Here is a 15,804-nt window from a genome sequence, read left to right as displayed (position 1 = left end):
ATGTTGGCCTTTATTACAAAGGGAATTGAGTACAAGAGCAAGGAAATCCTTTTGCATTTGTACATGGCCCTGGTGAGACCACACCTGGAGAATTGTGTACAGTTTTGGTGTCCAGGGTTAAGGAAGGACATCCTGGCTGCAGAGGAAGTGTAGCGTAGATTTACAAGGTTAATTCCTGGGATGTCTGGACTGTCTTACGCAGAGAGGTTAGAGAGACTGGGCTTGTATACGCTGGAATTAAGGAGATTGCAACATATAAGATTATTAAGGGATTGGACAAGATAGAGGCAGGAAATATGTTCCAGATGCTGGGAGAGTCCAGTACCAGAGGGCATGGTTTGAGAATAAGGGGTAGGTCATTTAGGACAGAGTTAAGGAAAAACTTCTTCTCCCAGAGAGTTGTGGGGGTGTGGAATGCACTGCTTAGGAAGGCAGTGGAGGCCAATTCTCTGGATGCTTTCAAGAAAGAGCTAGATAGGTATCTTATGGATAGGGGAATCAAGGGATATGGGACAAGGCAGGAACCGGGTATTGATAGTAGATGATCCGCCACGATCTCAGAATGGCGGTGCAGGCTCGAAGGGCCAAATGGTCTACTTCTGCACCTATTGTCTATTGTCCACTGTCATTAAGTATCACCTCCCATATTTTGTGCATTTCCCATACCAGAGGTTTTGCCCTTCCCCACCCGTATGTAAAGATTACAATTGGGATTACTGTTAATAAATATCAAGGAAATAAATGCCATATACATTCAGTGTGATTAATTTTCATAACCACTTTTGTTCAGTATTGATAAATTTCACAAGAGATTTATCCTCTGATCAAACAAATAGGAAACTAGAGTGCTTTTCAAATGGTGAGTGATCGAGGTGTTGTTCAGGAGAATCTGGGTATCATTGTACATGAATCACCAAAACCAACAGATAGCTCCATTCAGCATCTGGAAAGGCAAATGATCTGTTGAGTTTTTGCCAGAGACGAACGAGATAAGAATAATGGAAGGATGTGAAATACTTCCAACAACTAAGGGACAATTGTCTTACTAACTTCAAAATATCATCAGTTGTCAGCTTGAAGTATGATTGACTTTTAATACCTCTGTTATGAATGACAATTAATACTTCAGTTATGAATGGCAATTGATCTTTCAAGTAAGGAATTCAAACATATATAATTTTCCAGATGGTCAATATTCATAACTGATAAGAAGGAGCTAGATAGGTATCTTATGGATAGGGGAATCAAGGGATATGGGGACATGGCAGGAACAGGGTATTGATAGTAGGTGATCAGCCATGATCTCAGAATGGCGGTGCAGGCTCGAAGGGCCGAATGGTCTACTTCTGCACCTATAGTCTATAAGCCAATTCTGTATAAAAATAGCAGTTTTCTGCCCTGGCTTCAGAACAGTGTGGTAACAGGGGCCATTCGGTTTTACTTGTGCACAAGTATGTTTGAGTGGTCAGAATGCAGGTGTTCTGGGCCCAGTTATTTGATTTTATTATCAGTGAGGGGAGAGCAGTGATTAATCATGCTGAACTTATCTTTGAAGTTCTTTTCCAGATGGCTTTCAATCACTGAGTATGTTCATGAGACAGATCGAAGTATCAAGTTTTTTTGAAGAAAAGTAAAATATAAGAAATGGAAATTGACCATTTGCCGCCCTCTCCCCTCCCCACCTGTTCTGGCATTCAGTGAGATCATGACTAAAGTTTTCTATCTCTGAACTATTTTCCATCTCTAACCCTATATAATCTGATTCCTATAAACCCATACATCATTTGAAGTCTGTCTTGAAACTATTCAGCAGTAGTACCCCACAAACATCTTGGGGTAGACAACTCCAGAGAGTCACCATTAATTGGCAATTTTTCTGTTCTTATGTATTGCATTGTAACGTTGCTGCAAAGACAACAAATTTCACGGCATATGCCAGTGATATTAAACCTGATTCTGATTCTGATGGAGTCAATGCAAAAGGTCAAGTGATCTCCTACCTGTCTTCTGTGTAATTATGTTTCAATCGACTAGCTTGCATTCTCTATATGAGGACTGTTCAGAAGCAGTCAGGGGAGGCAAGATCCAGCAGAAGGCAAGCTTGAGAGATTTCACCTAAAGTGATTATTTCTTTATGACATGGAAAGTAGCTACTGAGTCAAATTCTTGAGCCGCCTCATAATTGCTCTTCTGCCACTCGGGTGCCAGTAACATATTCTCCCAAACTCCAGCCCATTTGCACCACCCTGATTCTCCTACTGGCCATCAACATTGGGAGGATCAGGACATCTTAGGAATATGGGAAAGACCAGAGGACCTAGGAGAAGCCCACAGGGGATGTGCAAACTCCACAAAGACAACACTATCTAACTGGCAGCTACACTGCCTGCACTGTCACCCCACAGCCTCTTCCTATTTTGCTACTTCACTATTTTTTCTTTTAGTTTTTTTTTGCTCTCTTTTTGCACTACTTATTTAATTATATATGTTTCTCATTATAATTTATGCAATTTATAGTTTTTAAAAATTATTATGTATTGCAATGTATGCTGCCACAAAATGACAAATTTTGCAACATATTGAACCTGATACTGATTCTGATAAGATTCTGTATTCCTTAGATGTAATGCTCTGGAATTTGAGATGATCAACAATGGAGCGCTTGTGGAAAGGAAGTATTTGTTCTAATTACTGTTATTCACTCATGGATTGGTAGCACTGGCTTAATGCTCTTACCTGGTCAGTGTCATCTCCCAAACCAATCCGAACTTCCTAAAGTGATAATTGAGTTGCAAGAGGACAATAATCCAGATAACATGGCTCTGCTGGATTTGTTGGAAATTGAATACAAGCATGATTTGTTTGTAAGGAATATTCCCTCAATTTTTGTTAGTAATGAAAATAGTAGTGGTACCAGACACTGTGATACAAAATGTACTTGGGATAACAGGAGGGATATCTTGAGCGATTGCTTCTGGCAGGGTACTTTCTATGTGACTGAATTGTGGCCATGTTATTTGTTGGGAGTTACAGATTCTAGTCACAGGAAGTTTCTAGCAATTGTAACAGAATTAGAATACAGTATGTGGTGCCATTATAAAAATAGGAAAAAAGTTATTAATACACTAGGAGAAATTAAAGTAGAAAATGTAAAATTAATGATTTACAAAGTCTACAAATCAATGCTATTGTGCATCTTCAATGCACATTAACACCTAATACATTTTGTACCCTGGCCTTACTGACAGTATCAGATGCAGCACTATCAACATACACTAGAGAACACGAGAAAACTGACATAATACGAGCAACAATTTATAGCACATCTGTGCACTGGAGAATACAGCTTAATTTTGCTAGGAAGAACAAAATATTTTGAATAGAGCAGAATTTCTGCACTCTCAAATTACACTCAGATAGCCACATTAGAGTCAAAGTACAGTTCTGAAATCTGATTAGACTGAACACCAGTAACTCAAGAGCCAATGTACCTGGAATGAGAGGTGGGACATACTGCACTGGGGTGTCCTTTCTCCTTGGCTTTTTCTGCTCAAGCTCAATATCCTTTGACTCGTCTTCAGATGTATCTTTTTCAATTCCCTCATTTATTTCACAGGTTTTTACTAGCTGCTCTGAAAGGTTTGAAAAATCATCTGTCGGGAAGAAATGCGCAGAAATATATTTACACGAACAGCTCAGGTGATAATCATCAAAAGCACAAGTTAAATACAAGCTTTAAAAAAAAGTTAGTGACAATCTTGTTCACAGTAAAAGAGGAATTACTTTTTACAGCAGCAAACAATTCTGGTGTTTGAGAACAAGTCCACTGAAAATTTTGATTTGCAAGTGGGAGAAGGCACCATTATCCTTGAAATATTCCAGCATAAATGGAGTTTGCATAGTTTCGATTACTTCTGGTCCATGACTATATGTGTTTGTTGCTCACCTTCTGAAACCTATGATACTGCTGTGTTAAAGTCTCCCATTCCCAGTTTGGAACCTTGCCTGTACTTCATGGCACTTCATTAACATGTCATATCCCCAAACCAGCACCAACAACAATATGGAAGTCTGAGTTGGAGTTCTGTTTATTACCATAGGCAAATGTATTCACAGAAACGGCGAGAAACTTAAGTTGTAGCAGCATCACAGGCACATAGCATCAGTTAAGCAGCATTCATGGATGGGAAAAAACATAAATTATGAAACAATTTTTACAAGGAAGAAGAGAATTGAAACTAAAGATAATTTTGCCCAGTGGCAAGGCCCATCTGGAGGAGACTTTTGATATTAGACATTGGCTTCTTGAGATAGTAGATACTAACATTGGTGAGGAGGGATGTCCACATGAGGCACAAGGCTGAGTCCATTACTCTCTGAAGCTCCTCGTCCTCCAGTGCATTCAAACTGTCACAACAGACCATGGTGCAACCAGTCAGGATACACACAGTGATACATCTGTAGGAGTCTGTTAGTGTGTTTGGTGACATGTTGAACTTCCTTAACCTTCTAAGGAAGATCACTTTGCTTTTCTTGCATAATACTGGGTACCTCTTCCCCGTTTCTTTCTCTCGACTTTAATGATATTGTTCATTCTATACTGTTTCCACTCCTTCCAAATGCAGGACAAATGGTTGGGTCTACTTATGTTTCTCCTTCTCACAACATATCTGCCTCCTGCCATCATCACAATTCTACTTTGAAAACCCTGCTCTCTATTTTCTTAGCACATGATCACTACCCAGCTCAAGCAGCAATATTTCAAACACAGCCTATTTGTAGGTTCTTTTGTTTTGCTTCTTGCAACAAAGGCATGCTTAACAACAATGTATTTGAGTCATGTTTCCTGCTTCACTCAGTTCTGAAATCTACCCATATACTTATGTATACTGCAGAATAAAAAGGTTTATGAGTAGCTTCCAAAAGATTCCCTGGAGCACTGGAGAATAAGAGGATATTAGAGAGAGAGAGAGAGATACAGAATTATGAGGGGTATAGATAGGGTAAATGCAAACAGGTTTTTCCACTGAGGTTGGGAGAGAACAGAACTAGAGGTCATGGGTTAAGGGTGAAAGGTGAAATGTTTAAAGAGGAACTTCTTCACTCAGAAGGTTGTGTGAGTGTGCAGCAGAAGTGGGGGATGCGGTTTCAATTTCAACAATTAAGTGAAATTAAATTGGTATGTGGATAGGGAGGGGTATGGAGGGCTATAGTCTGGATGGAACCAGGCAGATTAATAGGCTGGCATGGTGCTGTAATGTTCTACGACTCTATGGCTCACCAATCTCTCATGTGCAATTTGTAATAATGAAATTTAAATGGCAAGGAAATGAGACAATGGCAATTTTAAACTATCCAATTGCTTTGCACAACCATTTCCCATCAATACTTCTGACATACCTGCAGTTACACGTGGCCTGGTATGGAGACATCAATGCTCTTGAATGGAATATCCTCCAAAAAGTAATGGAAATGACTCAGTGCCTCACGGTAAAGCCCTCCCTACCAATCAGCACATCTACATGGAACACTGTCACAGAAGTGCAGCACCCATCATCAGGGACCCCACCAGCCAGGTCAAGCTGCTGCCGTCAGGAAGTAGGTACAGGAGCCTCAGGTCGCATACCACCATGTTCAGAAACAGTTATTACCGCTCAACCATCAGGCTCTTGAACCAGGGAGGATAACCTCTCGGCTCATTTTCAAGGACTTTTCATCTCGTTCTCGATATTTATTCCTTATTTATTTGTTAATATTATTTCTTCCTTTTTGTATTTGCACAGTTTGATGTCTTTTGCACGTTGGTTGTCCACCCTGGTGTCTTTCATTAATTCTGTTATAGTTACTGGATTTACTATTGCTGCAAGAATGATATGTGTATGGTGACACACATGCACTTAGTTAATAAACTTGCTTTGAACTTTGAAATAGTACAGATGATAAATGAAGTGTGGCTCTCTTGTAGCCAACCTGCTCCCTATGAGCTGCTAAGGGATCTTACTTGCCATCTGACCATATTCTGCAAGAAAATAAGATGCATATCAATGTTTGAACAATGTCATTTTGACAGCTGCGCATGTTATTGCAGAATAGTGTTACTGATGTCAGATGTTCAAGTTCAAGTTTATTGTCATGTGATTCTACATATATACAACCAAACGAAACAATGTTCCTCCAAACCACAATTCACCCAAAAAGCATATCACACACAGCACATAAACCAAAATAAGTTAACAAAATATAACTCCAAATACTTGCAGTGTCCAGCACAGGTAAACAGCAAACAGTAAAGAGTTCACCGTCCTAGTGACGAGATCTCAGTGGTGGCAGGGTATTCATTAGTCTCACAGCCTGAGGGAAGAAGTTGTTACCCAATCTGGCGGTTCTAGTCCTAAGGTTCCTGTACCTCCTTCCTGACTGTAGTGGGACAAACATATTTGGGGATAGATCAGGGGTGGGCAAACTTTTTGACTTGTGGGCCACAAAGGGTTCTAAAATTTGACAGGGGGGCCGGACCAGGAGCAGATGGACGGAGTGTTTTGGTAATACACCTCATAAGAGAAAATAAAATATCATGGGATATGTAGAAAACATGTGCTTTAATTTCAATTGAAAATGAACAAATGCATTACAACAAAATATCTGTCTTTGAAGTCCCATGGTATTTAGTTATTTATTGAAATGACTTTTAAAACACTGAAAATTAAATGAATAAAATACAGCTTTTTTAATAGTAACAGTTATTATTTTAAAGCACTGAAAATTCTGTTATCCTTCAAGATATTATCATCATCACTCTCCTCCTGACTGTCTTTATTTCAAAAACGGTAGGAGATGCAGGTCTACTTGTCCTGCTCCTTCTTATTCAATTGTCCCCTGTGCCAAAACTCAATAACGACCAGCACAAGGACAGAACAGTGACAGCGCGCCAGTATGCGGAGCGCGTTATTTGATCTGGAGCGCATTTTTTATTTTGAGAACGTACGTGCACCTGCGCACTACTCATGTCCATCACTTAACAGAAATGACATGTAACATGTAAGGCTTATTGAAAAAAATATTTTCAAATGCATTTTTTACATAACACAACGAAGAAACTTTTTTAAATTTCAGTGGGAACAGTGTTGTTGGTCTCCCTTTTTAGCCAGCGCATCAAAGTCTGGATTTAGTTTTGTTGTGGCGATTCTCAGGATGGATCTGAGGTGTTGGTCAGTTAACTTGGATCTGTGGCTGGCTTTGTTGATGTTCATGACGCTGAACGCCTGTTCACACAAATAGGTCGAGCCGAACAACGCCAGCATCTTCTGTGCTGTCCTCCGGAGGTTTGGAAACACCTCTTTACCAAGTGAAGCATAGAAGTCATTCAGTTTAAGACAGTTGAACTTCTCTTTTAAGAGGGGGTCAGACTGAAGGTCGATCAGTTCCAGCTGTAGCTCCTCTGGTGCTGTTTCAGGATCTTGTGACAGGGGACAGGCCACCAACTGAAGTGACTTGTCAATTTTTTCAAAATCAGAAAAGCGACGGCAGAATTCTCTGTGCAGCACATCCAGTGACTCGCTGTATTTTTTCACATTTGCACCGGCCTCTTCCAGCGTGGCTAGTGTGGGAAAATGTGTGAATAACTTATTCAAAATTTGCCTGGAGAAAAAAGCCAGCTTGGATTTAAAGGCTTTCACGTTTGTGTACATGTCATGCACAAACTGATCCTTCCCCTGTAGCTTCACGTTCAGTTCATTCATGTGTGAAAATATATCCACAGCAAACGCAAAGTCACAAAACCAGCTCTTGTTGCTCAGCTCAGGAAATTCGCCGGCCTTCCTCAGTAACTCCAAAAATGCACCGATCTCCTCTTTGAGCTCCCATACTCGTTGAAACACTTTGCCCAAACTTAACCAGCGGACACGGGAGTGATAAAGTAGGTCCTGGTGATCCGCATCAGTTTCCTCCAGGAACGTGATGAACTGACGGTGCTGAAGTCCCCTTGCAAGTATAAAGTTGACAAGTTTTACGACAGGATTCACAACATGATTCAGCTGTAATACCGATTTACATAGAGATTCCTGGTGGATGATGCAGTGAAGGAAAATAACATCCTGGTCAGGATTTTCATCTTTCACTTTATTCTGTATTCTCCTCAGCAGGCCGACATTTTTCCCTGTCAAATTAGGAGATCCATCTGTGGTGACGTTGATAAGTTTACTCCAAGGGAGCTTCATATTTTCGATGACAGCAGACACCCGGTCATACAAGTCCTCTCCCCGTGTTTTTCCTTTCAGAGACTCCATTGTCAAAAACTCCTCCGTTATTTCAAAAGTATTGTTAATTCCTCGGATAAAAATGAGGAGCTGAGCAGAGTCTTTTACATCGTTGCTTTCATCCAGTGCTAATGAATATAACGTGAACAACTCTGCCTTTTTATTTAAGTCGCTGGTTATATCTTCATCTATCAGTTCCACACAGCGAGTCACTGTCCTGCGTGATAAACTGATTTTTTCAAATTTGTCTTTGCTCTCCGGACACAATACACCTGCTGTCTCCACCATACATTCTTTTAAAAACTCGCCTTCAGACAGAGGCTTGCTGGCCTTTGCTAATTTGAATGACAGCATAAAACTCGCCTTGGTACTTGACTCATGAATGGCAGTTTGACGGTGAAAAAAATTTTGTTAAGCCTGTAAATTAGCTGCCAACCTCTGAGCATTAGCTTCCCGTTCTTTCGTTGACTGGTTGCTAGCATAGTTGGCATGTTTTGTGGCAAAGTGACGGCTGATATTATATTCTTTAAAAACCGCCACAGTCTCTTGGCATATCAGGCATACAGCAGTTGATCGGTGTTCGGTAAAAAGATATTTAGTTGTCCACTCCTTATTAACCACCCGACATTCTCTATCCACTTTTCTTTTCTTAGCTCCACTCATCTTTACAGAAGGGGTGAGAGGTCAAAGAGTAAAGCGCAAATGTGGAATAATACGCTGCACCTCAACAAATGTCAATGGATATAGAGTGCGTCATCTATTGGGAAAACACCAGAATTGCGGGGAGAAAACGTTAACAAGGTTTATTAATATAATTTCATCAAGTTCTGCGGGCCGGATTAAAAAGCTTAACGGGCCGCATATGGCCCCCGGGCCGTAGTTTGCCCATGCCTGGGATAGATGGTCAACAATGCTTTGGGCCCTTCATATGCAATGATCCTGGTAATTGTCACAAATAGGGGAGGGAGTGATTCTCTGGGTGCTTTTTCCTTTCTTCTGTAGGGTCTTGCAGTCTGGTCCTTTGCAGCTTCGGTATCACACAATGATGCAGCCAGACAGGGCCCTCTCAACTGATCGCCTGTAGAAAGTTGTTATATTGGGGTGGGGGAGTCTGGCACATCTCACTCTCCTCAGATAGTGTAGATGCTGCTGTGTTTTCTTTACTACTGAGGAGGTGCTGTAGGGTCCAGGTAAGATCATCTGTTATGTGTAATTCACTCACTCCACAGCAATGGAGATTGTCAGCCTGTGCCTTCCAGAAGTTCACAATCCTCTTTTTTGTCTTGTCCACGATGAGGCTCAGGTTGTTGTTCTCGCACCAGTAGATAAGCCTCTCTACCTCCGCTTGTATACCGACTCATCGTTGTTTAAGATAAGGGCAACCACTGATGTATCATTAGTGAACATGATTATATGGTTTGAGCTGGATCTGGCAGTGCAATTGTGAGTCAGCAGCGTGAATGGCAGCAGGCTGAGCACACAGCCCTGTAGGGGGGTACAAGTGCTCAGCGTGATGGAGCTAAAGATGTTGCTGCCAACTCAGACTGACTGGGGTCCTTCTGTCAGGAAGTCCAAGATAGAGTTACAGAGAGGGTACTCACTCCCAGTGAAAACAGTTTACCCACCAGCCTGTGAGGGATGATTGTTTAAATGCTGAGCTGGTCAATGAACAACATCCTGGCATATGAGGCATCATTTCCTAGGTAAAAGAGAATAGGAGTGGAGGGCTGAGGCTATGGCATCATCAGTGGACCTGTCTGAGTGGTAGGTGAATTAGAAAGAGTCCGGTGTGGCTGGAAGGTGAGATTTTATACGATTCATTACCAGCTGCTCAAAGCACTTCATGATTGTTGAGCTCAGTGCCACTGGGCGGTAATTGTTTAGGTCAGTTACTGTCAGTCCCTTGGGCACTGGAATGAAGGTGGCTACTTTAAGGCCTGCAGGGTTAGTGGACTGTTTGCAGTGCAAGGAGATATTAAAGATGTCCATTAAGACCTCTGTTAGCTGGGCTGCACAGTCCCTCAACACTTGACCAGTATGTTATGTGACCCCAGAGCTTTACGTGAGTTTACCGTGGCTGGGGTCCTCCTCATCTCGGCTGCGGCCTGACAGGTGCCTGTACCTTAGGAAGAGAGGGGGCTTTCCTCAATGTCACATCACTCATTGTGTCAATCACACAGAGAAGGCATTCAGCCTATTAGGAAGGGAGGCGTCACTGTCGTTGATACACAGGGTGGACTTGTAATTAGTTATGGTTTATATACCTTGCCACATGTGCCGCATGTCACCAATGTCACAAAGATATCTGTGAATTTCCTGTGAATACACTTGCTTTGCTTTCCTGGTGGCATGGGAGAGCTCATTCTGACCTTAGACTTGTCCTAACCCCCGATCTGAAGGCAGCGTCCCAATCCCTGAGCAGTGCCCGAACTTCTGCAGTTAGCCATGGTCTCTGGTTTGCCTTGGCAGTGTAATGTTTAATCACGGTAACGTCCTCAATGCCAGTCCTATGTAGTCAGTCACTGATCCATCAATGTTGAAGTGATGATCATTGCAGTGGGCCATTACTACTGAGGCATTCACACACCAGTTCCTATTGACACACAGACCTCCTGCTCGGGTACTACCAGAGGTTGCAGCGTTTCTGTCTGCCGGCAAGCAGATTAAGCCTTCCAGCTGGATAGTGGAGCCTGAAATGGTGTCCTGAAGCCAAGTTTCTGTCAGGACAAGTTGGCAACAGTCCCTCATCTCCCACTGTTTGAAACGCAGATGCAGGTAATCCAGTTTATTTTCTAGCAATCAGATGCTAGCGAGTAGAATTGTCAGGAGTGCGGGCCTGCAGGGATCTCTTTAAGTCTGCTCAAATACCAGTGAGCTTACCACCCATATGTGTCTCCTGACACCAGCTTCCTTAATTAGCTGTAGTAGGGCGTGGCGCAGAGTGAGGGCCTGCTCCACACACTTAGCAGTAAGAAAAGGCTGAGATCTATAATTGGAAGAAGTAGGTAGAACAGGAGAGAATAAATGATACTTGAATGATTCAGGCAGTGTTCTGGAGGAAGAAATTGCAATCAGAAATTTATAAAGCACAGAAACCACGAAGTGCTTATCTATACAATTCCCATGGACTATCAGTTGGTCTAGAGCCTTCCATGCCTCAGTAATTCAAGTGTTCACCTAGATATTTTTAAACCCCCAGCACCCCTTCAGGGTGGTGGCTCCAGATTCCAACCAGGCTGTCAGTGAATAGGTTCTTCCTACAATTGCAGGTATGAGAAGGAAATCATCAGATAAATCCACGTGGGTAAACTAAAGAACACAACAGAAGGGGCAAGCATTCTGATGGCATGCTACCTCCAAAAAATAGGAAATCGAAGAGCAAGTTTCTGACAACTGCGTAAAGATGTGGGTGCTATGAGTAGGAGATTTCAGTGGCACTGATGTTTGGGCAGCACGATAGTGTACTAGCTAGCACAACTCTTACAATACAGGCGACTTGGGTTCAATTCCCGTCGCTGCCTGTGAAGAGTTTATATGTTCTCCCCGTGACAACATGGAGTTCCTCTGGGTGCTCCGGCTTTGTCCCACTGTCCAAAGACATACCGGTTGGTAGATTAATTGGTCATTGTAAATTGTCCCGTGATTAGACTGGGGTTAAATTGGGGGAGACCTTAAGACCATAAGACAAAGGAGCAGAAGTTGGCCATTCAGCCCATGGAGTCTGCTCTGCCATTTCATCATGAGCTCCACTTTAGTCCCATTCTCCCGCCTTCTCACCATAACTTTTGATGCCCTGACTACTCAGATACCTATCAATCTCTGCCCAATGACTTGGCCTCCACTGCTGCCCATGGCAACAAATTCCATAGATTCACCACCCTCTGGCTAAAACAATTTTTTCTCATCTCTGTTCTGAATGGAATCCTCAAGTCATGTCCTCTCGAACTAGACTCCCCCACCATGGGAAACAACTTTGCCACATCCACTCTGTCCATGCCTTTCAACATTTGAAATGTTTCTATGAGGTCCCCCCTCATTCTTCTAAACTCCAAGCAGTACAGTCCAAGAGCAGTCAAATGCTCCTCATATGTTAACCCTCTTATTCCCAGAATCATTCTAGTGAATCTTCTCTGAACCCTCTCCAATGTCAGCACATCTTTTCTTAAATAAGGAGCCCAAAACTGCACACAGTATTCCAAGTGAGGTCTTACCAGTGCCTTATAGAGTCTCAACATCACATCCCTGCTCCTATACTCTGTTCCTCTAGAAATGAGTGCCAACATTGCATTCACCCTCTTCACCACCGACTCAACCTGGAGGTTAACCTTACGGGTATCCTGCACGAGGACTCCCAAGTCCCGTTGCATCTCAGAACTTTGAATTCTCTCCCCATTTAAATAACAGTCTGCCCATTTATTTCTCCTACCAAAATACATGACCGTACACTTTCTGACATTGTAATTCATTTGCCACTTCTTTGCCCATTCCCCCAACCTATCCAGGTCTCTCTGCAGACTCTCTGTTTCTTCAGCACTACAGGTCCCTTCACCTATCTTTGTATCATCATCAAACTTAGCCACAAAGCCATCTATTCCATAATCCAAATCGTTGATATACAACGTAAAATGAAGCGGCCCCAACACGGACCCCTGTAGAACACTACTGGTAACCGGCAGCCAACCAGAATGGGATCCTTTTATTCCCACTCTCTGTTTCCTGCCAATCAACCAACGCTCTATCCACGTATGTAACTTTCCCGTAATTCCACGGACTCTTATCTTGTTTAGCAGCCTCATGTGCGGCACCTTGTCAAAGGCCTTCTGAAAATCCAAATACACAGCATCCACTGCATCTCCCTTGTCTAGCCTACTTGTAATTTCCTCAAAAAATTGCAATAGGTTTGTCAGGCAGGATTTTCCTTTAAGGAAACCATGCTGAGTTCTGCCTATCTTGTCAAATGCCTCCAGGTACTCCGTAACCTCATCCTTGACAATCGACTCCAACAACTTCCTAACCACCGATGTCAAGCTAACAGGTCTATAATTTCCTTTTTGCTTCCTTGCCCCCTTCTTAAATAGCGGAGTGACATTTGCAATCTTCCAGTCCTCCAGAACCAGGCCAGAATCTATCGACTTTTGAAAGATCATTGCTAATGCCTCCACAATCTCCACTGCTACTTCCTTCAGAACACGAGGGTGCATTCCATCTGGTCCAGGAGATTTATCTACCCTTAGACTATTCAGCTTCCTGAGTACTTTCTCTGTTGTAATAGTGACTGCGCATATTTCTCTTCCCTGACACCCTTGAATGTCTGGTATATTGCTGATGTCTTCCTCAGTAAAGACTGATGCAAAATACTCGTTCAGTTCCTCCGCTATCTCCTTATCTCCCATTACAATTTCTCCAGCATAATTTTCTATCAGTTCTATATCTACTCTCACCTGTCTTTTACTCTTTATATACTTGAAAAAGCTTTTAGTATCCTCTTTGATATTATTTGCTAGCTTCCTTTCATAGTTCATCTTTTCCCTCTTAATGACCTTCTTAGTTTCCTTTTGTAAGCTTTTAAAAAATTCCCAATCCTCTGTCTTCCCACTAATTTTTGCTTCCTTGTATGCCCTCTGCTTTGCTTTTACTTTGGCTTTGACTTCTCTTGTCAGCCACAGTTGCATCCTTTTTCCATTCGAAAATTTCTTCTTCTTTGGAATATATCTGTCTTGCACCTTCCTCACTTCTCGCATAAACTCCAGCCACTGCTGCTCTGCCGTCCTTCCTGTTAGTGTCCCTTTCCAATCAACCTTGGCCAGTTCCTCTCTCATGCCACTAATTTCCTTTACTCCACTGAAATACCGACACATCGGATTTCGGCTTCTCTTTCTCAAATTTCACAGTGAACTCAATCATGTTGTGATCACTGCCTCCTAAGGGTTCCTTCACTTCCATCTCTCTAATCACCTCTGGTTCATTACACAACACCCAACCCAGTACAGCTGATCCCCTAGTGGGCTCAACAACAAGCTGTTCTAAAAAGCCATCTCGTAGACATTCTACAAATTCTCTCTCTTGAGATCCAGTGATGACCTAATTTTCCCAATCCACTTGCATGTTAAAATCCCCTACAATTATCATAACACTGCCCTTCTGGCAAGCCTTTTCTACTTCCTGTTGTAATTTGTAGTCCACATCACTGCAGCTGTTTGGAGGCCTGTAGATAACTGCCATCAGGGTCCTTTTACCCCTGTGATTTCTTAGCTCAACCCATAAAGATCCTGTACCTTCTGATCCTATGTCAACTCTTTCTAATGATTTAATATCATTTCTTACCATTAAAGCCACGCCACCCCCTCTATCTACCTGCCTATCCTTCCGATACACCGTGTATCCTTGGACGTTCAGCTCCCAGACACATGCATCCTTTAGCCACATCTCAGTGATGGCCACAATATCATACCTGCCAATCTGTAGCTGTACAACAAAATCATCCACCTTATTCCTTATGCTGCATGCATTTAAGTATAACACCTTAAGTCCAGTATTTGGTACGTTTTGCATTGATTGTACTGCAACTCAATCCAATGGCTGCAAATTTGCTCCATCACCTGCCTGCCCTTCCTGACATCCTTACTGCTCACTACCTTAGATCTATTTCTGTTTTCCCTCTCCTCCACTCCATCATTCCGGTTCCCATCCCCCTGCCAAATTATTTTAAACCCTCCCTAACAGCTCTATTAAACCTTCCTGCCAGGATATTGGTCCCCCTAGGATTCAAGTGTAACCTGTCCTTTTTGTACAGGTCACACCTGCCCCAAAAGAGGTTCCAATGATCCAGAAACTGGAATCCCTACCCCCTGCTCCAATCCCTCAGCCATGCATTTTTCCTCTACCTCATTCCATTTCTACTCTCACTGTCACATGGCACAGGCAGTAATCCTGAGATTATTACCTTTGTGGTCCTTCTTCTCAACTGCCTTCCTAACTCCCTATATTGTCCTTTCAGGACCTTTTCCTACCTATGTCATTGTACCTTGCCTATATGTACCACGACCTCTGGTTCCTCACCCTCCCACTTCAGGATATTTTAGACGTGATCAGAAACATCCTGGACCCTGGCACCAGGGAGGCAAACTACCATCTGGGTCTCCTGATTGTGTCCACAGAATCGCCTATCTGACCACTTAACTATAGAGTCCCCTATCACTACTGCCTTCCTCTTCCTTTCCCTACCCTTCTGAGCTACAGGGCCTGACTCTGTCCTGGAGGCACAGCCACTGTTGCTCCCCCCAGGTAGGCTGTCCCCCCCAACGGTACTCATACTGGAGTACTTATTGTCAAGGGGTACAGCCACTGGGGTACTCCATGGTACCTGACTCTTCCCCTTCCCCCTCCTAACCGTGACCCACTTGTCTGCCTCCCGTGGCCCCGGTGTGACCACCTGCCTGTAACTCCGCTCTCTCAACTCCTCACTCTCCCTGACCAGACGAAGGTCATTGAGCTGCAGCTCCAGTTCCTAACACGATCCCTTGTAGCTGCAGCTCGGAGCACCTGGTGC

At 42.8% G+C, this 15,804-nt stretch overlaps 1 protein-coding gene across 2 annotated transcripts in view; it reads right to left on the bottom strand.

Annotated features, from left to right (window-relative positions):
- Positions 1–15,804, bottom strand: part of ppp1r17 (protein phosphatase 1 regulatory subunit 17) — an 85,623-nt gene that overhangs the window by 39,525 nt on the left and 30,294 nt on the right. For both annotated transcript variants that reach the window (XM_073056576.1, XM_073056493.1), the window contains exon 3: positions 3,492–3,653. In XM_073056576.1, the coding sequence (XP_072912677.1) occupies positions 3,492–3,653 (162 nt within the window). The remainder of the gene's footprint in view (positions 1–3,491; positions 3,654–15,804) is intronic.

Source organism: Hemitrygon akajei, chromosome 1, assembly GCF_048418815.1.
Source record: "Hemitrygon akajei chromosome 1, sHemAka1.3, whole genome shotgun sequence".
Classification (NCBI taxonomy): Eukaryota; Metazoa; Chordata; class Chondrichthyes; order Myliobatiformes; family Dasyatidae; genus Hemitrygon; species Hemitrygon akajei.
The sequence above is the reverse complement of the archived record's forward strand: the minus strand, read 5'-3'. Positions and strand labels throughout refer to the sequence as shown.